The 27,655-nt window shown below is 35.3% G+C and overlaps 3 protein-coding genes across 9 annotated transcripts; 1 reads left to right on the forward strand and 2 right to left on the reverse strand.

Annotated features, from left to right (window-relative positions):
• Nucleotides 1–426: 426 nt before the first annotated feature.
• LOC116341671 (probable 28S ribosomal protein S6, mitochondrial) lies at nucleotides 427–1,184 on the reverse strand. Its single transcript, XM_031768875.1, has 2 exons — nucleotides 1,048–1,184; nucleotides 427–924 (listed from the first exon to the last, which is right to left on the reverse strand). Exons 1-2 carry the CDS (start codon nucleotides 1,090–1,092, stop codon nucleotides 526–528), a joined length of 444 nt encoding a protein of 147 aa, XP_031624735.1. The 5' UTR covers nucleotides 1,093–1,184; the 3' UTR covers nucleotides 427–525.
• A 278-nt stretch (nucleotides 1,185–1,462) lies between these two features.
• LOC116341702 (eukaryotic translation initiation factor 3 subunit D) lies at nucleotides 1,463–3,942 on the reverse strand. The gene is made up of 6 exons (XM_031768935.1): nucleotides 3,726–3,942; nucleotides 3,443–3,518; nucleotides 3,105–3,252; nucleotides 2,406–3,036; nucleotides 2,179–2,301; nucleotides 1,463–2,108 (listed from the first exon to the last, which is right to left on the reverse strand). The coding sequence occupies exons 1-6, from the start codon at nucleotides 3,837–3,839 to the stop codon at nucleotides 1,599–1,601; spliced, it is 1,602 nt and encodes a 533-aa protein (XP_031624795.1). The 5' UTR covers nucleotides 3,840–3,942; the 3' UTR covers nucleotides 1,463–1,598.
• A 661-nt stretch (nucleotides 3,943–4,603) lies between these two features.
• LOC116341778 (A-kinase anchor protein 9) lies at nucleotides 4,604–27,478 on the forward strand. 7 transcript variants are annotated; one of them, XM_031769072.1, is made up of 14 exons: nucleotides 4,604–5,141; nucleotides 8,114–9,680; nucleotides 10,084–10,754; nucleotides 10,875–11,289; nucleotides 11,810–11,989; nucleotides 18,338–18,463; nucleotides 18,533–18,636; nucleotides 18,711–19,445; nucleotides 19,518–19,722; nucleotides 20,159–20,326; nucleotides 20,856–21,527; nucleotides 23,410–24,054; nucleotides 24,193–25,841; nucleotides 25,911–27,478. In XM_031769072.1, exons 2-14 carry the CDS (start codon nucleotides 8,316–8,318, stop codon nucleotides 26,845–26,847), a joined length of 7,872 nt encoding a protein of 2,623 aa, XP_031624932.1. In that variant the 5' UTR covers nucleotides 4,604–5,141; nucleotides 8,114–8,315; the 3' UTR covers nucleotides 26,848–27,478. The 7 variants fall into 7 exon arrangements, with proteins under 7 accessions (XP_031624932.1, XP_031624937.1, XP_031624938.1 ...); XM_031769075.1 differs by lacking the exon at nucleotides 4,604–5,141 and adding an exon at nucleotides 5,755–5,851; XM_031769074.1 differs by lacking the exon at nucleotides 4,604–5,141 and adding an exon at nucleotides 7,196–7,280.
• Nucleotides 27,479–27,655: the final 177 nt, after the last annotated feature.

A 27,655-nucleotide genomic window follows, 5' to 3' on the forward strand; every position in this document is an offset into this window, starting at 1 on the left:
GTGAACTATATGAACAAAATACTAAATATGATATTTTTATTTGATTTTTTTGCATATTTGCTAATTCTGCATACTATGAGACTACTATTTCATTTTTTTGCAGAATTAGTAAATATGCAAAAAAAAAAGCGAAATTTGTTGAATTTGTTTGATTCACATTAATCGAAAATTGGTTCACCTTTGTTGTATGTTCAGTTCATCAAATAATTCTGAATGGGTTCATTAATGTGAAATCAAATGGTAACAAAAAAAAAAAATGTTTGACCTTTGACTTTGGTCGTGCCATAAATTTGTCTCAATTTTAACTGCGAATTGATTAGCCCTGCGACAGTTGCGTGACTCTTAATTAAACTAATCGTTCCAAAATATTCAGTTTGCATGTTACAAAAATGCTGTAAAAAAGTGCACAGTAAAAAAAAGCTTTCATTTCCTTTGAGCCATTAATGGCATAATTCATAAGCATTTATTTACTACAGTAAATTTTATAACACAAAAAAGCTAAAAAAATTCCAATGAAAATTGTGTCTATCGTTGGAATGGATAGTATTCAATTCCCATATTTGGCAGCCATCGTTTTTTCTTGCTCTTTTCTTGCAGTTCCAATAATTTTTTCACATCTTCTCGATACGATACTGGCTGTAATTCTTGTTCAAGTGTGCATTCAAATGGTTTTGGCACTTCGTATGGGAAAATTTTACAACGAATTATATCGATATCGAGGTCAACTTCTTCCATTAAATCGTCTTTCACTTGTGCGCTTACATCAAAATTGAAAATGATCTGTTCGGCCTCACGGTATGGCATCGCACTTTTACTGATTTTGTATGCCAATTTATTGAATCCCAAGTAATCGATCTTTCGAATGAAACCGCCACGGTCGAATATATGTTCGGCAGAACGTTTAACAGCTGCCTTAAATTGAGGCTGAAATTTGTAAATGGAACATTGAGGTTAGGTTCAACATTGTGCCATGTATTTACATTATGGAAAAATCCATTTATTCAATAAAATGCGATTGATTTTTATGTTCACGTGGAAGGGTCTTACCTTAGCCATTTGTCGGACCAGTAATATCATCTCGTAGGTCGGCATTTTTGCGAATTAATTATGATTGAAGTCACAATTTTTCGAACAATAACAGAGTCTCGACTTGATAATAGAGAAAATACTTTAACTTGTGACAAGTACACTTTTGGCTGTCACAAATGTCAAATCGCGTGAGTTTTGCTTCGTGCATAATTCAGCAATATTTACCGATTTCGTGTGTGTTGCTGAAACATTCGAATAGAAATAGAAAGTCGAATTTTATTTTATCGCCCTTGAATTCAAAAGGAAATGAATAAAAAACATTATTTTCTTCTTTTACCATTTTGATATCCTAATGGTTTGAATAGTTTAATATTCATATTCGTTATACAATTTAAGATTTTTATGATTGTTTAACGTTAAAAATGTATATAAATTCTTGTCAATCAACTCGATGAAGCGTTTTAATCTTTCGAACATGAATGCAGAAAAATGTGATTATAATGCGTTTAAATTTTGTAGGAAAAACTAAATGAGACAAGAATGCCACAAGAATGTGTGACGGTGTTGTTTTATTCTTCGCCGGAGTTTTCTGATCCTTCAGTTTCAAATGTATTATCGGGAATATCGTACAAACGAATCATTGGCTTATTTGGATCTTTCATGATCAAATATTTGCCGTCTTTTTGTTTCATGCAAATGTCAATGATGCAACGCAAAATGCCCCACGCATTGTCCATGCTCAAATTGATTTGTGTGGCAAACTCTTGTGGTCGGAATTGTGATGTGCCCAAAATGACGTGACGCGATGAATCACGAATGTGTGCACGCGATACATAACCGAATTTTATCTGATCGGAACTGGCCAACAGCGCTTGCACTGTCCATTTTGCCAATTTGCATGCATTGTTACGGAGTTCATTGGCCAATACAGCACCACGTTGTGTGTCAAGCTTTTGACGCCAATCAACACCATTGGCAGCCTTTGAATCCCATTCATTCAGCGCTTTGATCGATATAAATTGCGTTTCACCACCTGGTGTCTGCATGGCGGAGTCAAGCTCACAACGGGCAACTAAAACCTGTTTGACGAATAAAATTCCATTTTAATGAATATGTCCGATTCAATCTTAACATTATTTCAATACGTACAATATCATTTCCAAGATCCCATTTACGGTATCGGTATGCAACGCTGGCTACTTCACCTTCTTCTTCTTCGGTGATAAATGGATTTGGTGCTTCAAACTTGTATTTTTCACCTCCTTTTAATACCTAAAAATTCATTTTTATGTGTAAGTTATTATTAAAAAGTGTCGATCCCAAATTATACATTGAGTAAATTTTCAGATGAAAATTAAACCCGAAATTCAGCGTACCTGCTGGCTGAAGTTGTGATTAATGAAAGTTGCTTCGATGGCCAAATTTCTAGGTGAATTTAATGAGGATGCATCATCATTTGGTGGTTCAACGGACGTTTCATTTACAGTCAATAAATCAAATTCAGTGTTATCTCGCTTGTCCATAAACAATTTACCGCCAATTTTCTCAATAACAATATCCCATGAATAGTTTGACCGTGTGCTGCACATAATCGTTGCCAAAATAGCATCCGTTGCATAAACATTACCTTCAGTTTTCGACAATTGACGAATGACCGGATCATCGGTGGTGGTAACAGTGTGGAAAATACGATCAACACGTTGCAATGGACGTTCATTTTTCACATTAACACGGTCATAAGTTTTATCATAGAATTCCAATGCGCCACAACGGCGAATGTCTTCGCCTTCTTTGATGCCAGGCAACGACAATTTCAATAAACGCGGAAAGTCCATCTCTTCAATGGTCGCCCAATCGGAACGCACAGCAACCGATGCATCACGGATCTTTGGTGGTGGTCCACGATTACCCCATTTACGTGTGACACCACGACGATTGTCACGAATTTTCACATTCTTATTCAATTGTTGCATGCCACCAGCATGCATCGAACGATTACCGCGACCACTGTAACGAAGAACAATCATTTAGTTTAAAATAACAAACATTTCATTTATTCTTTTTGTAATATTTACCGCATATGACGGGAATTTCCACGGAAGCGTCCTCGTTGGTATGGTGGTTTCTGCACTCGAGCAGTATCAACCAAATGGAAAGTGGTCTCGTCCTCATCGTGATAGTATGCATACTGGCTTCCAGCTCCAAACTGCGAAGTGTATTTATCTACAAAAACAATGCCATTAATAACAGTTCAACAATCACATATGCTAATTAGTGAGCTTGGTATGGACCTTGTGAAATATAACCTCAAATTATTCACAACCATCGATTGGGAGCAACAAAACACTTTCAAACCATGATTTTATCATGGTATCGATTGTATTTTGATGATACAATTGCAAATGATACTCACTTGGGAATTTCTTATCCATTGTGGCTGTTCCAGTCCAGTCACTGATTTTACCGATACGGTCATTCTTGCTGAATGGCTGTCAAATCAACGAAATTTGGATTTTAGATCTTATTTTCATCATATTTACATTTAAATTATTTTTTTGATCTCTGGATCTGTATGCATTTCACATTTATGTCACTTTCAATACAAATTTCTTGAATTTAAACAATATAAATCGATTCAATTGTCTGCCAATTGGTACCGTTTATGTCATCGTATAGCGAAAAATTATTTTGCATACCTGATACGGCATTACACGAAAATCTTCGGAAATTTCATGCGGTCCCCATCCATCTTCGTTGTACTGCAATGTAGGCACCGAAAATAGCCCAGATGCGCTATCAGTTTCAGACATTTCGAATTAATTTCAATAAACTTTTCCACACAAAAAAATTATTCCCTTTTCAATCGCAGTGACGAAGTTAACACGTTTCACACAATAAGTGAATTGCCGAATCAACGTGAAGTTGGCAATGTATAGACAATGCCGATATGACCATTCCTATTCCATGTCGTTTCGTATTTACGACATTGTCATTTCAAAACAATTCAAGCGATTTGAATGGAATATTTTGGAAAATTCTAAAGCAATCAATGCAGATACGAATATTTTTTTGCTACATTTTTTGTGCACTTCAAAACAAAAAAATTCATTGAGGAAAGAAATATAAGCGTATCCATGTTTTCTATAATATAGAACGTATTGGTTTCATATTCCGTAAAATTCACCACAAACGTTTGTTTAAAAATTTCTAACTCACATAGTGACACACGCGGTGTGATGGTAGTGAAGCGGCGCCAAGTGTGCGATGTATTTCAATATGTAAGCGTATGTGAATATGTGTTTGACAGTAGAGAGCATAACGAAGTGGCCAGTATCTAACCGATGTTATGCACAACACAAAAACACAACCGAAAACATACGCGCTGCTTGCACACAACAGTCAATACACACGGAAAAAGTGATTTTAATTTTTAAAAAAAGCGCATTCGGCAACGTTTGTTTTGCAAATTATTCTGAATATCGTTCATTGCGACGGAAATTAAAAATAGACAGACATATACATAAACACATTTTATACGGAAAATCCGTTTTTAATTCGATTTAATTTATTCATTTCATTTTACTCTCTAGAGTTTAAAGTAACAGTATTCTGTTTGTTTCGTTCGTTTAAATTCATTTTAACACGTTGTGCCTTGTGGGAATAGCAATTCCATTAGAACTTAAGTTCCAGCATTTTCTCACGGAAATATAGTGGCGAATTTCGCATTTCATCGTCAACTGTAAATGAAAACCATCATTCGAAACGTCGACAACTAATCTCCAAAGAAGGGTGCTGACTAAAATCATCGTTTGTTTGCAAACGTTCCAAAGTTACTCTCTAGAGTTTAAAAACAGCATTCTGTTTGTTTCGTTCGTTTAAATTCATTTTAGCACGTTGTGCCTTGTGGGAATAGCAATTCCACTAGAACTTAAGTTCCAGCGTTTTCTCACGGAAATATAGTGGCGAATTTGGCATTTCATCGTCAACTGTAAATGAAAACCATCATTCGAAACGTCGACAACCAATCTCCAAAGAAGGGTGCTGACTGAGATCATCGTTTGTTTGCAACGTTCCAAAGTTCCAACGGTAAAATCGAGCCATATCCATCAAATGTGAGTGAAAAGATTGAATTTTATCAACATTTCTGTTTGAAAAAAAAAATATGCATGTGTGTACCGTTCATGTGCACATACATGGCGAAACACTTTATTTATTTATGTTGAAAAAACGATAATTGCAAAAAAAATCCTTTTCATGGTTTCTTTGTTATTATATGAAATTGTCATGCTATTACATCGACATTTCACGTTATCGTTCATACGTTCATATCCTTGCACCGTGTTGTGACGCAAAAAAAAAAGAACGTAATTAAATATAAAAGTAAAATTCGATTTGTTATTTGCTTTATAGAAAATAAAGTTAAAATTATCATAATTTCGTGATTTGTCGAAACATTCACTGCCTGACACACATTGAAACCAAAGTCGAGACAGTTGCCGCTCATTCGTTTATCGTGCGCTCCACATTTCAATCGGTAATTTTGTTTCTAAGTGGCGTGTACAAAAGAGTCGAGCGACACAATGCAATACGGTTGTGTGTTATAGTGTGCATGTATCCAATTCGAGGGATTTGGTTAAATATTGTTTCGGTGTTAAGGAGCTTGTTTTGTCGAGCGATTCCGTTTCAACCGTTATTGGCATTGAACATTTCGAAGAGTTTGTTCGGTGTTCAGTTGTTGCTGCTGTGTCGGTGAACACCGCGAGTCATTGATTAGCTTTAGAGTGTGCATTTCGTTGTGTGTTCTGACTGCTGCTATTGTTACGTAAATATTTAAATTGAGACAAAATTTCGTATTCTGATTCAACCATGTGTTTTCATTTAATGCCCAACCTAAATAATTGAGTACATTGAATTTTATTTTGTTATTTTATATTTGATTTCGAACGTTGATCGACTGAGAGCGAGAGGAAATCAGATATTCAAATCATATCATTTAGTTTCATTCAAAACGACCAATCGACCAGAACGGCATCGATCATATCTCGCGCACAACAATAAGTATATAGTGTATTCAGCTCTCTTGAATTGAAACAAATTAAAATCATTGTGCTTTGCGACGATGACGACGACGACGACGGCTGGCCAATTTTAGGAGATATATAAAATGTTGCGATCAATAGAAGATGCGCAAGCATTAGATCACATTTTAATTTGATTTAACGCGTACTCATTAGTACAAACGAGTGTTTTAGTGAATGATATACTATTTCAAGTGTTCAGATGATCTCTTGCACTGTATTTTAAAAACAGTTGAAGTCACCAATCTGAATGAGCATAACACCACACCGCACTCTTTCTATTCGAGATTTCACTTTCTGAATTCGTTTGGTGTGATGTTTTTATTCGTCGGTTCGGTTAAATAATTCAGTTCAGTTTTACGCACATCGACCAACATCATCAATCTCGACTGACGAATGGTGTTGTGCAAATGAAGAATGTCCTAATATACATCAGAGAAACAAAGAGAGAAGGAGAGAAAGAGAAATCTCCTCAAATTGATGTAAAACTAAAAACCATGCCCGTCTTGTTCGGAAACATGCATTCTATATTTATCCAAATCCAAACATAAGCATGAGTCGTTTGCCTTACATCGTACAACACAAAGTTCAGCCAGGCCATATTTGAGTATTTTGTAATAAGGTAGGAGCTGATGTTGTAATGTGGCTTAAATTTGATGTTCATCTCAATGAGCACACAGTTTTGATTGGAAAATCGCCTGGCTGCTTTTTACAGTAAAAATTAGCACTTTCCATTCGAAAATATATAGTTTCGATTTCAAAATGTTTCCTATGGTGAATCGGAAATACTTTCATATGTACATTCTTTGGATTCAAATTCACTTCTAGTGGTTGCTTCGAAACTGAAAATACATTTATTTAAATAGTTCGTGTCAAGATACATTTTTTCATTCTGAGTCGCAGAAAACCGAAAGTCACATTTACAATAATTGTGTTTTCGGTACTGAACGGAGCCGTCGCTATAATGTCGTTGTGTCAAAGTTGCTACTGCTGATTTCATATTGTTTGTCATGAATGTCGGTGTGTTAGTATTTCTAACTCAATAATTGTTCGGTAGATAGAGTTGAGTGAGGAACATAAAAGACGCGTGGGTAAAATAGACAATTGTGTCTGCATATAAAATTGTTTGCCAAATGCATTAGCTCATCAAATTAGAAGCGAGTCGCTTACAGGGTAGATATGGTGTCAAAGAAATTTAAATTAGTTGTTTACAATAAACGTGAAGAGTGCAGTTAGACAGTAAATTTTAAAGTGTGCACAGATTCAATTGATTGATCATTTGGCTGCCAATCACAAACCATCGTTTAAAATTAGAAAAAAGAAATAATCAAACAGTCATACATTGGAGTTAATTGTGTAAATCTTACGAGTGTGTATATTTTGTTCTATTTCTTTTTTTCTCTCAGTACATTAAGCAGCCGCGTCGATATAAACTTAAAATCATCCAGCGATTGTTGTAAATATTTATGCATGACTGAATCGAAAATCGATAAAATATATAGCATATTGTATCCATGTGTTGCGTTCGTTTCGTATTTTTGAGGTCATAATCCAAGGAAATTGGCGTTAAGTTTGACAGTTGGATAAAATGTTTCTTTTCTTTTTTGTTATTTGTATCAAATAAAATACCTTTGAAGCACACCATTTCTGATATCAATTTTGTGATGAACATAGTTGGTAGATAATTTTTTCGGTATGTTGTGAATAAATACCTAATATAAATTTGTACAATTGAAACGTTGCTTCATTGCTGCATGGACTGACAGATAAAAGCCACACATGAATTTAAATAATTTTTAAGTATTTAGCGTTCTATCTCACATTTTCTCTCTATCTCTCTCTCTTTATTTCTATTCCTCTCTCTCTCCATTTCCATTCCTCTCTCTTTTTCTGTCTACTTTTAACTTTTTAGTTTTTACGATTATTTCATTAGTTTTTGTGGTTAGTAAATACCAAATTCACGAATATTAAATTTGTCTATTTTTATTTTCTTCTTGTTGATCTAGTTTTTTCGTCAACCACTCTGCCTTGGATCGAATTCACATTCTACCCCCTGAAAATTGCTAGCCTGTTCAACCTCCGCATAGGGCATATATGAGAGTATTGGCCGGCGTCATGCCAAATATCTAAGCAACACTCTCCTATATTTCGCTTTCCAATCACTCAACAACTTTGATTAGAGGCAATCTTTGTATCGAATTGGATAAAATGGCCAATTTTAGTCCGCAGTTATCTCAAAGTCCGCTCAAAGAGCAAGATTCTATTGACAATGTAATGGCTCTACAAAAATCATCGAAAAATCACGACGATGACTTTGAAGATTCGCTTAACATTTCAATTTCGGAGCACATATCGGAGGAAATCGAATCGAATAGTGTAGCTGATGATAGCATTGAAAAGACATCACAACAGTTCGATCAACTGGTAGCTGAAAAGAAACGGCGACTATTCGATTTTGAAGACAACGATAAAAGTGATATCGTTGGCGCTGATGGCATGCGTAAATTTTCCAAATTTGATGTTGCCGACTTATTAGATGAATCACTGTCGGGTGACAATATCGCGAAACATTTCATCGCCGATGTTACCAAACGAAACAGTGTAAAAGAACCGGTTTCAAACCAAACAAAATGTGATGCATTTAAAAAAGCATCACACAGTTTAAGCAAAGTGCAAACATCCAAAGATTTAGTGAATCGCGACAGTCATTCGGCATCGGCCAGTGGCAGTGGTAAAAGTGTTGTAAAAAGTGATGTGATATTGATAAACGACCATGAAATTAGTTTGGATTCGCTGTTAGAGCAGCAACGACACCGTTCACAATCGGATGCAAACAGTGCGAATCAAAATACGACCAGTGACATATCTGATTTACAAATCGAAGACATCATCAGAGAACAACGTTCGATTGAGGATTTATCGGGTATTTCAGTCAATGAATCGTCGAACAAACTCGAATTGGAAGCCGAACGATCAAAATCATCGTCAGATAAAATGGCACAGTCGGATAGGAATGATGAAAGTACAAAAACTGATGAGGAAGAAGTGAAAAAGTGCAAACCATTGGAAGATCATGAATCATTGCCAGAGCTGTCGGTCATTGAAGAGGTATCAGCCGCTGAGGAATTATCGAGTAATCACAATGAGAATGCCGCCAATAAAAAGATCGAAATTCGAAAAATTATCGATGAAACAGTGAATAGACTACCTCTCGATAAGGAAAATCGGCCGCCAAATTTAAACGACGATCTATTGTCAGTTGATAGCAAACAAATGACCAGCTCACAGAATAGCACCCTCACCGATGGAACTGTTTACAATGTATTTGCCAAAATGGAGACTAATCCGACGGATGCAAAATTTCAGGACGAACTCAACTTGAATTTGCTTCATATGCAAAACAAAATCAAAGAATTACAAAATATTCATGCTGGAAAGTACTCGGTTGGATACTTTGATCTACCATTGTTATCAAGTAGCCGACGGGATTCGCTTAAGGAGTCAGGAAGAGATTCAACTAGTCTTACAACCAATTCGACCGAATATCGACCGTTCCAGGATGAATACTTTCGGGTGAGTTTTTGAAAGGGAACAACACATCGGATTAGTCTATTGTTTTGCTTCAATGCAACAGGGGAACTTGTAGCAACCATTGTGTTCACTGAACATATGATTTGCACATTGTATTTATTTTACACACATCTCAGCATACAATGGACTTTTTGAACATGTGTTTATTGTATTGGGTTTGCTCAAAATCGATCCAATGTCATTGCATATGTGTATTGAATACATTCGCACAAGTGTTCAATAGGGAAAATGTTGACTGCTCTGTTTCCCTGTACATTTGTGCAAAACTATTGATTTATATTGTTTGCCAATCGATAGGTTCCATTTCGAAATGACATTTTATGCGTTTTTTTAGTGCATTTTACATGCAATGTTTTAATAACCGATTTTATTTGCTTCATTTCAGTTAACTGATTTTCAAATCGCAGTAGACGAACGCGATCGCATCATTCAAGAGCTAACCGATTCACTGAAACAATCGATTAATATTCGTGATCGATTGAATGAACAAAATGAATGTCTGGCAAACGAACTTAAAGAAACAAAGGCGGCCATTGACAAAAGAAAATGGATCACCGACAGAGAATCATTCAATGAGCCACGTTTGTCGGAAACAACTATCGATTTAGTAGTCGAAAGTGATTTCGATGATGATGATGATGTCATTGTACAGAGACGCCAAAGTCGAGAAATGGATAATTATGTTTTCAAAGCAAAGCCAACAGGTGAATGTCAACCGAATAAAAATGTTTCGTCAAAGAGATCACACGAAATTATTGAAGAATTCAAAGAGGCTTTGAACACAGATGAACGATCATTGTTTACTCGTATCGAAAGCGAATTTAATGAAATGCTCAACGACCGCGTAAATGATGTCAAAGCAAAATTGCATCAAGAACAAATGGAACGAGCCGAATTGGATACGGAGACAAATCGCTTGAGACAATTGTTGTCAAATATCAAAGGCGGATCGTCAGAAGTCGTTGAACTACGCGCCGAATTGGATAAAATTCACAAAAAAGAAATGGAAAACTTACGAATGTACTTCGAACGGAAGTGTACAGACTTGGAAAAACAGTAAGTATTCAATAGGGCTGGTATTGGCACCGGAGAATGCACGCACTTCTTTCATATAATTTACTCTGTTGTGCTTGAGTTTGATTCCAATTTAAATGATTTTTCTCTATTTCGATGTAGGTACTCTGAAGAAGTCTTTTCGCAGCATAGTCGACGTCATTCGAACGATACTAATTCGGATTTGTCAGACGATGAAATTTTCGTCTTGCCCGACGAAACAAAATCGGGTTACATTCGACGAACAAGCAAAACTGGTGAAATTCTAGCTAGTCCAACACATCGTAAACTCACGCCGACCAATATCCATAGTATCCATAGTACCGGTTCTAGTCCACTCAAAAGACTGAGCCGAAATAGTCGAAGTGAATTCCGATCGCTTGACACTAGCAAATTTGAGCATTTAAATGCCGACGAAATACACAAACATTATCACAACATAATTGCAAATTTGAAGCAATCGCACGAAGAAAATCTTGGTCAGTTGAAATATAAATTGCAATCGTTAGACCGTCCGGCAGATGATGATGAATATTTGGTGAGTTTTCAATTCTCAGTATTTACATTTGAATTGTTGGAATTTTTCACTCTTTGCTATCACTTTCCTAATCAATAAATCAAGAGACTTTATTTGGCATGAGAAAATCACACAAAAACAGAAACTATCAATGAAGAAATCGTTTACCGAACAAATGTTTGAAAATGATAGTTAATTTCGGAATTTGTGTCATTATGTCTGTTTGAATGGCGTGAACATTAAATTACTTCAAAATTACGCTGTCAGCACCATAAAAATCGCATCAAAATTTCATAGCATTCATTTCGTAGAATTAATGGAAAAGCATAACATTTGTGGAAATTGCTGGCAAAAAGTGAAAAATATCGGTTTATGGAATTTTCACACATTTAATTTTAACATTTCTAATCAATTTTCAATTCACTTTAAATTGATGTACTTTAATATGTTTCCGTGTTCAATTTAAACTGCATGTTTGTGTTATCATCCATTTTTATCAAATCTTTTCCTTCATATTACATGACATTTAACCATCATTCAGCTAACCGCAACAACGGCCGATCAAAAGCAGCCACTTGTGTTACTAACGTCAAATTTAACAAATAACAGTGAGCACGCGGAATTGTTTAACAATTTGGTAAATGAATACGACCATCGTTTGGAAGAGCAAGTTAAACTAGCCAAAGAAGATATGCTGCATGAATTAGAGATTCATATACAGGTAATAAATTTAATTAAAATATGCTTTATGGGATATTGGACTTTGGTTATTATTACTAACTACCGGGTTGGGACTCTATTTCATATATTTTTTTCATTGGTTTTTCAATTTCCAAAATTATGCCTGATTGATACAACGTAATTTAACTTATTGATTTTGAATGAGACTGTCTGCTTAGAAAGAAATTTGGACTCGTCGACTCATGGACCTAAAATTCCATTTGTTTACTCTCATACACAAAAACAACGGAAAGAACCATATTACGTTATCGCATGTAAGACAGACTGAGTGGCCGAAAGTTCAGACTTCACGCATATTTTGAAGATTACATTTTTTGGGTATTAATAAAAGCACTGCATATCTCTATATTAAGAACTTAGATCTTATTTAAATCATTACAGGGAATTTTATTTTACAATTAAACCTAATAAGATGTAGTTGCGTTGCAACTTAATGACTTCGATCGCCACAAAATCTTTTGAGAATGCATTCTCTTTATGGCAGTTTCAATTTTTTTTAATGTAAAAGATATTTAGACGATATGTTAATTGGTGTGTGTAAGCTTTGTCAGCTAATAGAAGAATTCAACATAAGCTAAAAATGTCCGTGCCTATTGATATATTCTTCCCAACGTGTTTCCATTTCACTGAAAACTGACTGCCCACTTAAAAATGTCTGAAACAGACGTAATTTCAGTGCAATTCAAAATTTGTGCGCTTGAATTTTTCGATATGATCGATACTAAATGTCAATGGTACAGCTCAGGCGAGGCATGCAAGTTTACAACATTTAGTGGCAGAAATTATGATGTACCATGCACATGTCGTCTATAAACAGTATATTTTCATCATAAAAATCGATAAAAACAAGTTTCATTTGATTTTCGTCAAAGAGGTTTATTTTGCACTTTTGCAGTCGAATGCAATTAATTCGACGTATAAAATAGTTTGTACCGAGTGGCACTATGCACCATTTTTTTTATGGCTGGGCATTTTCGGAGATTCAACAACTAAATCTCGGACTGTAATATATTGCATGTGTGCGTCTTTTACATATGTTTATTTAGCCAGCGGTGCACAGACAAAAATAGATTTGATGCAGGAAAAAAGCGTTTCACATTCACATTCAGATCAGGAAAATCATTTTCGTTTCAACATCAACATTTAAATGCTCATCGAGTGTTGCATTTTCGGGATTGCGTTTCAACAAAATGCTCAATAGAACACGATGCGCTTCGAATAAATTGGAATGCATTCTGGGTCTTAAAAAAATCTGTTCTCTCGTCTATTTTTGGTGTCTTCTTTCGACAGCACATTTAGTTTTATTTTTATAATGTTACTACCAGCGCAAGTATGACATCGCTTTTAATATGCACGCACTCGCGATCGTCGCCATCTCGTTGTCCTTTTTTGCGAGTCATTTTTTTTTTGGTTTTTTTCACATATTTGTGCATTACGAATGCGGAATGTAATACTTACCTCCTGTTCGATGTTATAACGGCTCTTTTATGCCTAACCTAGTTCAACAAACAGTTTGTATAATTCATTGGCCACGTGAAGTTGTGCATCGAATTAAGATCGCATTTTTTCATATTACACATCCATTGAGTGATTTTTACTTCCTTAATTCGTGGGTGCAATTTGAGACGGCAGTTTTTCTCTGGTCGAGGTTGAAGCGAAATTTAAAAGAAAACATCATTGTTTTCGATTATTTTATCTCGCTGCTCGCGACAACAGGATATATTTTTGGAAGGGAAGTGCTGAGAGAAACACAAAAAAAACTCCCATCCGTTGCAATTCGGAGTGCATGGAATTTGGTTTCATTAAGTGCGTTAATCTATTCGTGGAAACCATCAACCGAACGTAATGAGTGATGTAGAATTTACGTGCTGTTTCAATTGATTAATAGTACAACAAATGTGAAATATTACGCGACTCACGCTGACAAACCATGACGCGGTTCTCTTTCATTCGTTGATGTTTTTCAAACTTATTTCAATCAAGAATTCTATCGAGCTGATATAGTATCACTATCTACAAATCGTGTCGATAACATCAACAATCATTCTGGTTGTAGATGCATTTTTTCAACACATACATTGTGTGCCATTACACAATTGTACAAATATGCTTTAATTCAGCTCATAAATATATTGTCGCTTCGATCAACACAATGTACTTACAGTAATTACACGGTCGTTGTATGCACCAAAGCATAAATACAAATGTAACAACTCTTTCTAAATTTAGATGCCAGTCGGGCCAGAAAAATAAATGCAATGCTCATTTTTTTCATGGAACTTCTTCATTCGATAAGTAATTTTCAATAGAATTCTTGTTTATTTTGACTTACGTTCGTGATCGATTGCATTTCAATTCTGAACATTTCACCGTTCATTTAAAGTGAGTACATCTAAGTAACTTACGTAAATCCAAGAGATTAAATTACAACTGTGGCTGAGCCCCTGCGCTCGATTCAAAGCGACGACGTACGTTTATGTGAGAAAATCAAAGAGTCAAACGTTTCCTTTAACTTAGTTTGTTTGTATGACTTTTCAGAAAACAAAATTTTCCCCGTTGATAATTATAAAGCGCTCAATCTTTGTTATGTATCACAACAGCACATGTTCACTTTATGTATCGAATATTTTGTATTCGCTGTCTTTTCGGCTGTCGTTTGTACTCGCATTCGCTGTTGTTGGTGTTCATTGTCGGGATTGCTACCGTTTTCATTTGATCAAAACATATGTAATTCAATACAGACGGCATCCAAACGCGTTGATCCCGCAATCCCGCATGTATACATTACTCTCACATTCAAGTCGGCCGTCGTTCTTTCTTCATTTCTCTCTTTCCATCTCTATCTCGCACACAAAACGACGAGAGTCTGTCAATTCAATTGACGCATGTTTATTCATAACTGAATCAGTCCGTTTAGTCTTCGTTATTTGCTTGTGTGATGCACACACATATTACATTTTAGCGTCATCGTTAGACGCATTTACTTATTCAATAGAATTCTTTTGTGTATTTTGGACTATGATTGGACGATTTCAAGTAAATCCTTTGTTAAAACAGGCAATGTGTCTACAATACAAAGACTTCTGTCGAAGAACTCGGAAATTTGACAAAAATTTGTAAATTTGTGATTTTGATCAAGTTACATGGGAAAAAGATAGACAAATTTACACAGGAAAAAAAGAGACAAAGAATTAAAGATTTGTGAGATTTGCAAGAAATGCGTAATAAAATGTGTTGAAATGTCAAAGTTTGATTTTTACAAAGATCAAAGTAACGTTTGCCAAAGAAAATATTCTATAAATCAAATCGAGTGACGAAAAAGTGTGCAAAACGGAATGAACAATATTTTGAAACTGAATAAACGTGTATATGAAAAGATAACGTCGATCAATGGTACAACTGAAGAAAAATCGACAAACGATTCAACTGTGCATTGTAAAGTTCAAGACAACAGCAAAAACTGCGATAAGAATGAATAAAAACACTGAGATTATGTGAATATAATGAACAGTAAGCAGTAATCGCAACTTATAACCAAGACAAAGCAGACCGATGCCTCTCATCGTCATCGATATATAACATTGAAAACTCAGAGTTTTACTCTCTTGCTGTGTGCGTGTCTCGAAGGGCTTCATAGTGAACGATATTTTTATATCTTTAATAACAATTTATCTCTAAATTTAGTTTTTTCAATAAAAATTCGGTGCAATTAAATTACGCCATTAAATCGATCGGAGGATTAACATTTTAGATCAAATTATTAAATGAACTGGCATTTTGTGAATTTGTGCGTTTATATTCGGTGATGTGTTTGCTGGACGAAAACAAAACAGAAGCTTATTTGTTGCGTGTGTTAATTGAAGTTGGTCGTCGAGTTAAAAATTACCCAGGCCGAAGTGTATGTACACATTATTTGAAATAGAGCTATTTAATTCTATACGTACAGTCAACAATGCTTCGAAACTACTCTTATCTCTTGAGTAATTTCAGAATGCTTCTCATTGGAACGTTTAAAAAAAAGGCGAAACATCGAATTCACTGAAAATAGAACGAAGACAATTTTGATAAGCACAAGTTCTTTTTAAATCATTCGTTCGTTTTATTCGATAGCGCGTATGCTGATTATTCGTTGGTGACATACCAACCGTTATGCTACAACGTGAATTTCATCAGCGAAAAATGTGTTACATCAATGTTTTCATAAAATTTGTAACTCCTTCACTATTTCAAGTGTTTCAAAAGCCAATTAAGCTACAAAATTATGATAATGGCCTCTAACATAAATATCATTAAACTAAGTTAGTCTATGTCTTTGAAACAAATTCACGATGTTGACATTTTTTGTCTTACCGAAAACCAAAATCTAAATATGGTTCATGCGCCGAATGATTTTAATCCTGGATACTTTTACGCAACGTTGAAAACAACGTTTATGGCGTTTGTACGCTTACATCATCTGTCTGCAGATATTAAAATAAAAAGTCACATTTTTCTTTCGCGCCCTATTCTCTGCCTATACATTTTGATTTCATTCAATTCGCATCTCTCGGTCCCCTTTTTGTGTAAACATGTGCAATCGAAGTGGAACACATGTTAAAAATGCATTCAATTCTCAACATACAATGAACTTCAGGCGGATATGCACAGAAAGAAAAAATGTGGTATTTTTAATTCAATTTTGGTAGATTTAATATATTATCAACCAACAACGAATTAAATTTACCATTTTTGACATCTCTGAGGCATATTTTTCAAAAGTGACTATTTGTTGAATAAGTTTTATCAATTGCTTCATTACATTTACCAACTTTTCGAAACCATAGATGACGCTAGCGTATGAATTTGGTGAATGTAATGAAGCAATTGGTAAAACTTATTCAACTGAGTCTCTTTTGAAAAATATGCCTCAGAGATGTCAAAAATGGTAAATTTAATTCGTTGTTGGTAGATTTTGTATTAAATCTACCTAAATTGAATTAAAAATACCACATTTTTTCTCTGTGTGTGAATCTTTCAAATAAACAACAATAGAATCGTTTACATTAGGCAATTTTTAGAACCAATTTAGATTTAACTTTAACATGTTTACACATTGAACATTCATACACAAAGCACACCACATGTATGTGCATCAGATTTAAGCAATGAAATAAACAATGATGACTTTTTTTTACTCATAAAGAAATTTAACGAAAACCAAGATCATTCGAAACTCATTTGCGCATACTGTGTATAGCATTTTGGTCGATGGAATACAATCAAAAATTTCATAGAAAATATCAAATATTGAAATTAAATAATCAACATGTATTTACTGTTCATTGTTATTATGATTGCACTTCGAACGCTTTGTGTGGTCGCACAGAGATTGGCGCCGTTTGATTATGTATTCCGTTTGGAGCATGATTTTTTCATTAAATAGTTTTAGAAGGAGCGAATGAACGGATCTTAGAAATAGCCGCAATAAGAGCTGAATCCCAAGTACTTGCCTCAAGTGCCTTCAGACGATTTAATATAATGTTTTATTATAGAGTTGGGCTCTATAGAGTCAGCATAATCAGATTCATGTGAGAGAAATGTCTTTCTCAAAAGAAACATCCAGATTGTAACTTCAATACATATTCGATTACTTTTTGATTTGGTATCCATTTACTTTCATACGTGCGAAAGAAATGTCTTTTTGCAAATATTTTCCGAAAATTTCAAATAGATTCGACGGTCAGAAGGTCAAATGTGTCCAAATTTCTTATTAATAGAAAAACTCATTGAACATTTCAATAGATTTCATAAATGTTGGCATTGGACTCTTGGCAAGTCAAAGGACCCAAACGAATGGCACATATGTTTTCGTACTTTTTGCATTACAGTCTTTTCACCCCACTCTTCAAAATAAGCATCGCTTATGCCAAGCTGGTAGCTAATATCATTTCTAAACGTTAGTCTTGAAATAGTTGTATAAACGTCAACACCAAAATCGAATAAATCAAATAGATGTCAAGTGAACGTGCATAATTCATTCGGAATCTCACTAATGAAACAAATAAAAATACGTTGAACACATACGTTTATCTCAAACGATATTTTTAAATTTCTCATAATTTGTGGAAAATGTCTTCAACCTTTAGCATAGAAGTATAAAAAAACATAATTTGTTTGTAAACTAACCTGAAAACAAAAATTTTGGCATTTGTATTTTTAAAAAAATCAATAACGAGTATATAATATCAGTGTGTGTTTTGTGATTTTTTTTAACCATATTTATATAATTTTCATTTTTCATCAGTTTAAATATAAAATTTCATGTTTACTTTTTTGTTTTATTCGAAAGACTCTTTTATCGGAACCAATCTCAGATGAGTCTCGTTGGCCACCCGAGTTGATACTTCTTCGTGAAAAATTCACCGCTAAAAGTCAATTGGAAATCGCACAACTGCAGATAAAGCATGAAGAAGAAGTAAGTTCAATGGACACATTAATTCGATACCACAATATTTATTCAAAAAAATGCTTTCATTTTGATTAGATGTCTCGTTTGAAAAATGATCACCAACGGCAATTGGATCGTAAAGTCAAGCGGCATACTGACTTTGACAATGGAAGAGGTTTGGAGAAATGTGAATCGGAACGGTAATTAAAACAAATAAAATTCAATTCTCAACATATTGTTTAAATAAAAATCAATTCCATCATATTTTTCATAGTGATAATCTGCGCGAGCTATGTAAAACGTTCCGCCATTTATTGTATGAATTGGCCAAATGTGTTTCGGTTTGTGAAACTGATTTGAATGCGACGTTAGTCGATGAACTCAACAAGTATGGAATTTTACAACAAACACAATTTTCGCCGTCCAAAACGCGTGCCGAATCACCAACCATTGAACTCGATTTAAATCAGTCGACATGTTCATCGATTGCAAATCGTCTTTCGCTTGTACCAGATGTCACTGGCATTTTATCATTGATCGAAGATCCATCACTTCTGAGCTTTGTTGACGAGAAAAGTGACAATGCCGATAGTCTCAGTTCAAGCATTTGGAAACAATTCGATTTGAATGAGTGTCTGGAAAAATTAAAACTTGAGGCCGATTCATTGTTGCATGCATCAAAGAAAATGTTGGAAAATCGTGACACTGACAACCGTGAAATTGATGAAGCACAAAAGTCACATGAAGACGAAGATGGCTTGAAAATGGCCAAAGATGATTTAATTGTGGACCAAAAACAACGAGTCAGTCTACCGGCCATATTCGATAAAAAAGAGCGCCAAACTATGTCGCATTCCAATTTGAACGATTTGAAAAATCAACTGGTCATGGCTGAAAGTAAAAATCAAGAGATCGAAAAGAAATTGGCCGAATCATTGAAAATACAACAAGAACTAACACAAAAACTCAACAACTATATGGATAGCCAGAGCGAAGAGCTCAGCGAAGGGTTTGTATTTTATTTTAAACACAATATTTATAAAACAGAGAAAATACAAAGGAACTTGAACGCAATTTGCAGATATGGAATAAGTCAATTGAGATCGCCAGTTCGGCATCCGACTAAAAAAGCGGCCACATCTTTTACGTCACTTCAAGAACGTGCCAAACAGTACTTTAACGATACGAATACATCGGATGTGTCACAGTTGCTCGAAGACTTCTGTCGTGAATGCGATCGACACGTCGAAGAAGACAAAGAGAAAATGAAAGACCTTCAAGCACAGGTAAGATTAGTTGCTTTGCATCATTTCCATTTAAAAAAAATTCCCAATAATTTCATACATACCATTCTCATTGCATGAGAATCTTTTATTTTATCGCCATACAAAGTTCACATTGTCTTATTCTGGAATGTTGTCACATATATTTGACACATATTCCCGCTTGGCCGTTATGTAATAGCAAATCTTAGCTACATTAGCTAAAATGATTCAGGGTCCATCAATGAAAATCTTAAAACGCTTTAAATTTAGGGTGTCATTGCATGATTTTTCATGATTAAATCAGGGAATTGTTCATTTTTCTTTGGTATTTCACATCATTTTGCACGAAAACCGCATACAATCAACGCACAATGTGATGTTTAAAACTAAGCATAGGAATAAAGTCATTTTTAAAGAAAATCCCACCTCAAATCCAAAACAAAACCAATTGATTTAGATTGATGCCGCCTATAATGAACGGAAACAAAACAATGAATTTCGGGAAAAGCAGGCAGCCGAATGGGACATGGAACGCGATGTTTTTATCAAAGAAATCGAAAAACTCGAATCTAAATTGCGCGATGTAGATAAGGAACGTCTTAAATACGATAATATTGCCAAGGAGGTATGTTCACTCAGCACCTAAGACTGTTGGATTTACCGTGTTCTTAGAAACGTAGACACATTGATTAAATGTGGCGGAATACAATTCTTATTAGATCAAAATTGCACTCCCCTATAGCTTACACCGTAGAACACCTTTGACAATTGACAACAGCAACAAAAATACCCAATACACTAAACACAAACCCTCCTAGATTTGCTTTTTTAATCTTATTTTTCTTATTACACAAAATTAACTTAGCACTCTAAGAGTAGAGTTGAACCTTTTGTTCTAAGTTTCTTGACTAATCGGTTTGGCCCCAAAACTACAAATGTATGCGATTAAAATATTTTCTGTTTACAGTTTTTGCTTTGCAGTTATTAATGCAACGGGCTCCATACCTCGAAATTTGCAAATTAGTGTTACTTATTGAATTAGTTTGCTGTAGTAAACGTGTAGATTTTGAGAGTATGGAGTCCGGAATGTGCTATACCACCTTTGTATTGATTACTCTTGATATCATTTTTGTTTATTCCAAATCAATCCACAGAGTGAAGTACTACATCAACAAGTTCAAGAGTTGGAAGCCGCATTGAATTCAAATAAGAAGACAAACGCCGGCCTTCAAACCGATCTCAAAGAATCGATCAACAAAATCTACGATCTGCGCGAAATAATCGTTGAACTCGAAAAGCAAATTAAGGAAAAAGACAATATGGTGAAAGCGTTAGAAAATGATATCGATTGCCAAAAGACAACAAACGAATCACTGCAAACCGAAATGAAAAGTTTACTGTCACAATCAGAGATTGCGCCAACGTACGAAGAAAAGATTTTGCAATTAGAAGAGCAATTGGAGAGTTTACAACCAAACGCTGATCAAAGTGCGGCAATAGAACGTATTGCACAGCATTTGCGTGAAATCGAAGATAATCTCGATCGCAAAATCAATCTATTGGAATCGATTCACGTTGGAACTGGCACAGTGACGACGTGCAGCAGTCCAAGTGAAGATGTTTCAGTGAGAGGCAGCGCCAATAATCTTGATGCAGCCATATCACCGCGATATTTCAAGTATTTGGCCAAGGATCCAATGTTTCCGGTCGACCAAATCAGTCGAATAATTGAGAAACTACAAAAACACTCAAAAGTTGAAGAGGCAGCTATCAAACTGGTGCGAGACCTGGAAATGCAGATCAAAGCAATGCACACAAGCTATATGGTGAGTTGGTACACTTTATATTAATCGTGGCGTATATTTTTAGTTACAAATCATAATGGTCGCTTTTTTTTCATTCGAAATGAACACACCCGTATCACATAATTTCGAATGTGTTTAACCGAATTAGTCGGTTAAAGTGTCAATTTGAACTCTGCACTGTTTACTACTTATACACAATAAACTTTAAGTCGAAATATATTTAAAGAGCAAACGTTTGCAATACAAAGTTCATCAACAACATGCATGCTCTATTCAATCATAATAGTCATATGTTTGCATACATCGACAGTTAGCCACAGTTACAGTGATGAGAAAGGGACAGATAAAAACGATGTGGAATCGACATATATTTTTTTCATTCTTAGCATAGTTCATCAAATTTCAAAAGAGGGAAGAGATCATTCAATGAACAGACGTTATTGTGCATGAAATTATATTCGAAGCACGTTTTGCTTTGCTCCGTTAACGGTTCATGTTTTAATTTTTTTTAATACGCAAAACAACGACTGACAATGGATTGCATACAGTATCAAATATAATAGCACATCATAAAATTGAGATACACAACAGAAGGTCAGAGAAATAATTTTGTTTTCCTCACACGCCTTATGTATCGCCTTTTCTTTATATTTTCGCCTTTCTCTGTCATTCTCGTTTTCTATACTTCTATGCTGTTCTGCCTTCGCCTTGTCTTTTATTGAACAGATGAAAATAAAATATATGCTTTCAGCACGTGATACGTAGTTTTAAAGAGCTCGAATAAAGTAAACACATTTTAAAAATCACAGTATACTAAATCAATATGGCACAATAGAAGCTTCACTTTGTGACATAATAAGTTGATCATATTTCCATAGTGGTTTTAATCGTAAAACCACATTCTTAGTGTTCCAATATGACTAGATGCGATGAAAATGTGATAATATCGCTCGAATTGATACTGGTAAAAAAACCGATTACGAACAAAATAAAAACAAATGACATATGAATCATTTGTACGTTATACATTGAATAAATGAAACGATGAATTGAATGCAAATTGAAAAATGACCGCACATAAAATGTTGATTGTTCAATTTTGAGTGGAACGCATTCCGATAAAGCGATGCGAACGTTGACATAGGCCATTCGGGTGAAATAGTTTTTGTGAGTGTTCTCGTCTGGAGCTCGATGTTCGTTGAATTTCATTAGAGATTTCCGCGGTCGCGCTATGTGCTCTCGTTGCCGTTCATCATCATCATCAACATCGTTCAATGTTGTTTGAATCAAATGAACGAGCGCCTCGTTCGTAGCTGTGCTGTGCTGTGCATAGCCCGTATATGTATATATGTGTATAAAACCGCCGACTAACGATGCTAAAATTATACAAACATGTGTGTGCGCGAGCGCAAAAAAAAAAAACGATACGAATTCCGTCAGATTCGATGTGTTTCAGTTAAATACGATATATATGGTCTGATATACAAACTTGGCGAGAATAATAGAGACGTTGTTCTTGACGCATTTCGTTCAGTTCAGGGTAAAACAGTCAACGAATCACAACGTATTTCGTTTCAATTTCTTTTTTCGCTGACAATGTTCAAAATTTTTCTGTCAATCGCCCTTTTTTCTCGAGTGATTTTAACGAAAAGTATAACTTTGCCACCTAGTAGAGAATTTTGAATGCAACGAAAAAGTCGCAATCAAGTCATTGATGCTTGAAAATATTTCGAATAAATTAATTTGATTAGCATAATTTATCTGTGTTTATGTGACTGTGATATGAATTCGTGTGTGCGTATTTTCGAATGAATTGTGCGATTTTTTGCTTTTTTGAAACAGTAGTATCCAATTAATGTGTCTTTTTTTCTCTTTCTTTTTTTTGTGTCGTTCACATTGTTAGGAATTGCAAAATGAACGAGATTTACTGCGTGAAAAAATGGATGAGCAACTGGTGCGTATCACAAGTATTCAATCGCGATTGGATGAGCAACGACAACGTGCCGAAGAGCTACAACGGGCCGGCACATCCGATCTGAATCTCAAAGTGTACGATCTACAAGGCGAAGTAAATGCGCTAAAGGAAACGGTATCATCGCGTGATAAACAAATTGGCGTATTGAAAAGTCATTTGGCACAAAGCAAGGAGATTATTGACAGACAAGAGGCTGAAATTGCATCGTACAATTGCATAACGGACGGAAATGACACATATAGCAAAGTATTTGTTGAAAAATTGGAGGCACGCATTGCATCCAGAGACCAAGAGAATAAAAATTTGAAAGAGAAAATGCGCACAGAAATGATTACAAAAGTGGCACTACCCGATCTAATGGAAACAATGTTGGCAGACAAAACCGACGAAATTGAATACTTAAAAGAGCAATTAGACTCGAAGGAAAAAGAAATGAAGGATCTTCGAGACAGTCAAATATTAGTCAAAGCCGAAGAAAAACTCAGCGAATATTTTACCAAAAATTCGGCTAGCGATTACATTGACAGCGATCATATACGAAAAATGTCCGAAACTGGTACACGTTTAAGTCTGGTGAGTCATTTTAAATGAATCATTTCTTTTGTTGATATTTCATATTATAAATAATGTTGTAAGTCTGGTGAGTCATTTTAAATGAATCATTTCTTTTGTTGATATTTCATATTATAAATAATGTTGTTTGTATTTCAGAATCCAACGAAAATGTTCGGCAACAATGAGAACACACCACCGTTGAAGCCACGGCAAATCAATTTCACCTCAAAGTCAACAATTGACACAAACACCGTTCAGACTCAATCACTATTTAGTGGACATTTTTCAACGGTCACACAAAATAATTCGCTTGACGGTGATACCGATTCGAAGTTGAAAGAGGAAATTGAATATCTGAAACTATCATTGGAAGATAAAACCAAATTGGTGGACGATGTTACCGCTGAAAGTAAGAAATTAAAAGAAGTATTCGATGCAGAAAAAGATCAATTGTGTAAAGAAATTGATACGTTGCACGTACAGATCGATGAACTCCAATCAAAAGTCGAAACAATTGAAGCCGAATTGGTGTTGTCAACACGGAATTATGATAAAAAGTGCGGTGATTTTCAGAAAGTTAGCGATCAACTGCATGAAGAACGAGCTAATAGTGGGGTAGTCAAACAGCAATTAAACTCCATGGAAAATACCATTAAAATGAAAGACGAACTCATTTCAAAACTGCATAATGACCTTGATAATAACAAAGATGTGGAGAAATTGAATATGGAAATGATCCAACGGCTACGACGTGAAAATTCAGAATTGATCAAAAAAAGAGATACCAAAGATGTAACCGATGGTTCAGAAACAAAACAATTACGCGAAGAGCTTATCGCAATCAAGGATATACTTGCCGACACCGAGCAAGAGCTCACCGAAAAAATGATTGCATATGAAAAGTGTCAGCTTGATATCAAAGAACTCGAACAGAAAGTATTCCATTTAACCGATGTGTTGACCGATTCAAAGACAGCTAAAAGTGTTGAAGAGCTTCGAATTGAAATTCAAACGCATCGCGATGAAAATGATCGACTCAAAAAGGAGATTGAAGACCTCAAACAGAGACAAAATATTGAACGACTGGCCAGTCCAATTAAAATGTTGATCGATGACACCGGCCTCGATGAACTAACCGAAAAAGTTCAAGAAGAACTGAATTACTCGGCACAATTGGACAATAGCATTTTGAAGGCAATCGATGAGAAAGACGAAATCATTTCCAACGAAGAAAATATCGACGAAATCGAAACGCTGCGTGCAGAAAACAGTGAGCTGACACAAGCACTCGAAAAGTTACGCAATTCGTTTGAATCACAACGGGCACACTTTTCTGATATTCGTCAAAAAGACTCCGATTTCATTGATGTGTTGTCGAGACGCTTGGAAGAGGCCATGGATAGTCAAAATGACCTGAATAAATTGCTCGAAGAAGAGCGAAACAAAACATCGAAACTATCAACAAAGATGCTTGAGCATCAGTTTGAACGAGCCAAATTGAGTGCCAGCAATTTATCATTGAACGAATCGCCAATATCAAGTCCCAGACGCTTGGCGAAAGGCAGTGAATCTGATCAGGAGCTACTTAAATGTCAAAATGACGAAATAAAATTACTAAAATCACAAATGGAACGGGAAAAAGAACGAGCCGCCGACACAGAAAAGGCATTGGCTCGAGAGAAAAATCGTTTCGAAAAAGAACTTAGCGAACAAAAATCGTACGGTGAACGAATCAAAGATGAACTAGAGCGAATCATACGAGAAAATAAAACTTTGCAAGAGGAACTGGAGGATGCTCAAGAAAAGTAAGTGATGTTTTGCCATTGAATACGAATTTTCACGAAAATTCAACCAAATTTTATATAATTTTTCAGAGTCACTCTTTCATCGCGTGAAATGGAAAATTTGCAGATTCGAATAAATCAATTGCAAGATGCTGAAAATGGTCGAAATATTCGCAGTGAAAAGCAACGAAACGAATTAACGCAAAGCATTGCAACGTGCCAAGAACTGAAGAATAAATTGATAAACGTTGAACGTGAACGAGACGTATTGCAAGAGCGTGTATCAATTTTGCAAACCGATATTGATCGTAGTGCTCAGCGTGAAGCTCGTTTAACCGAATCATTGGTGGCCGGATATCAACAGAGCCATGTTGTCACCGGTGGACTAATTCCACAGCAACTGTTGGCCAAATTGAAAGAAATGAACGACAATTTGGGTGAAAATGTTCGTGAAAATCGTCAACTATCAGAAACACTACAGATGCTAACCGAAGAACGACATGTGTTGCAGAAGAAGGTCGGTGATTTGGAATTGCTCTGTGTTGATCGTGATGAGCTCGAAGAACGTGCAAACCATTTGTTTAGCAAGTATTTGCGAACAGAGAGTTTCAGACGAGCCCTAATCCATCAGAAACGGTATTTGATGATTTTACTGGGTACCTACGAGGACAATGAAACCAAACTACTGTGCGCAATGAATGGAGAGCCCACGAATCAACGACGAAAGAAATTCCCATCATTGAAAGCTGTTGCATTGGTCATTGTTGCAATTGAACGAATGAAATTCATTCATCGACGTTGGCAAACGGGCAAACGAGTATGTGCAAAGAATCCAATATTCCAGCACCATATACCACCACGTCGTACACACTCAGCATCTACAATCAATTGGACACGAAATGGAACCGATGCACAAATTCCCAATGTATTGCATCATCCACAATCGCCACCGATTCGTGAACGACCCATGACAAGCGTGCTAAAAGGTCGCCGTTGCACCAACAATGAGTTCACACAACAAATTTGACAACAATGATGTCGGACGGTGAATAATTGGACGATTTCACTGTAGAATATACCGAAAACTAAACGATAACACCTATTGCAAACCTTCTTGATCTCGTTCGAATTGTTTAGAATTCATTCATTAGACTAAATGGATTGCATATCAAGACATACTGCATCGTCGAATAAATAAAAGAAAATGTAAATAGCCTTCAGATATTGATAGAATAACGCTAGTTTTTAATTGATTAGATAGCATTTAATTGTGGCTTCTTATGCACTTATATTTAATTTGACAAAAATAAAATAAAAATAAATATTGACCTTAGGTTATACGTTAACAATTAAATTACAATTGGATGCCTTGTAAGTTTGCCTTTCCACGATAATTCCGACCAGAGACTAAGATAATGATCATTTTTTTTGTAGTTGAAAATACGTTTAAGACTGTGTTTGTATTTGAATGATTGTTATAATTGTTTACAATTGTTGCATATATGCACCAGAACCATATGTAGTGTAAGTTAGAGACCGAAGTAGGCAATGTGAATGCAAGATCCTTTGCCATATTTAACCTACGGATTCTTTAAAAATAAATAAAAAAAGGATAATAAAACCTCAAGAGAGTCACTAAATTCAAGATTTCAAAAAAATTATGCGCATTTTCATTCAAACGACATAAATTAGATATTGTTAATGATCTCTGAAATTAACCCATAATGTATGACATCGAATGTGATTTTGAGTAGAACGCAAAAAAATAGTCATACAAATGTAAGCATATTATACAATTCGATCCATATTGTATGTGATACAATGCATAATCGTCT

Source organism: Contarinia nasturtii, unplaced genomic scaffold (assembly GCF_009176525.2).
Source record: "Contarinia nasturtii isolate CC-2019 unplaced genomic scaffold, AAFC_CNas_1.1 Cnas_scaffold_745, whole genome shotgun sequence".
Lineage (NCBI taxonomy): Eukaryota > Metazoa > Arthropoda > Insecta > Diptera > Cecidomyiidae > Contarinia > Contarinia nasturtii.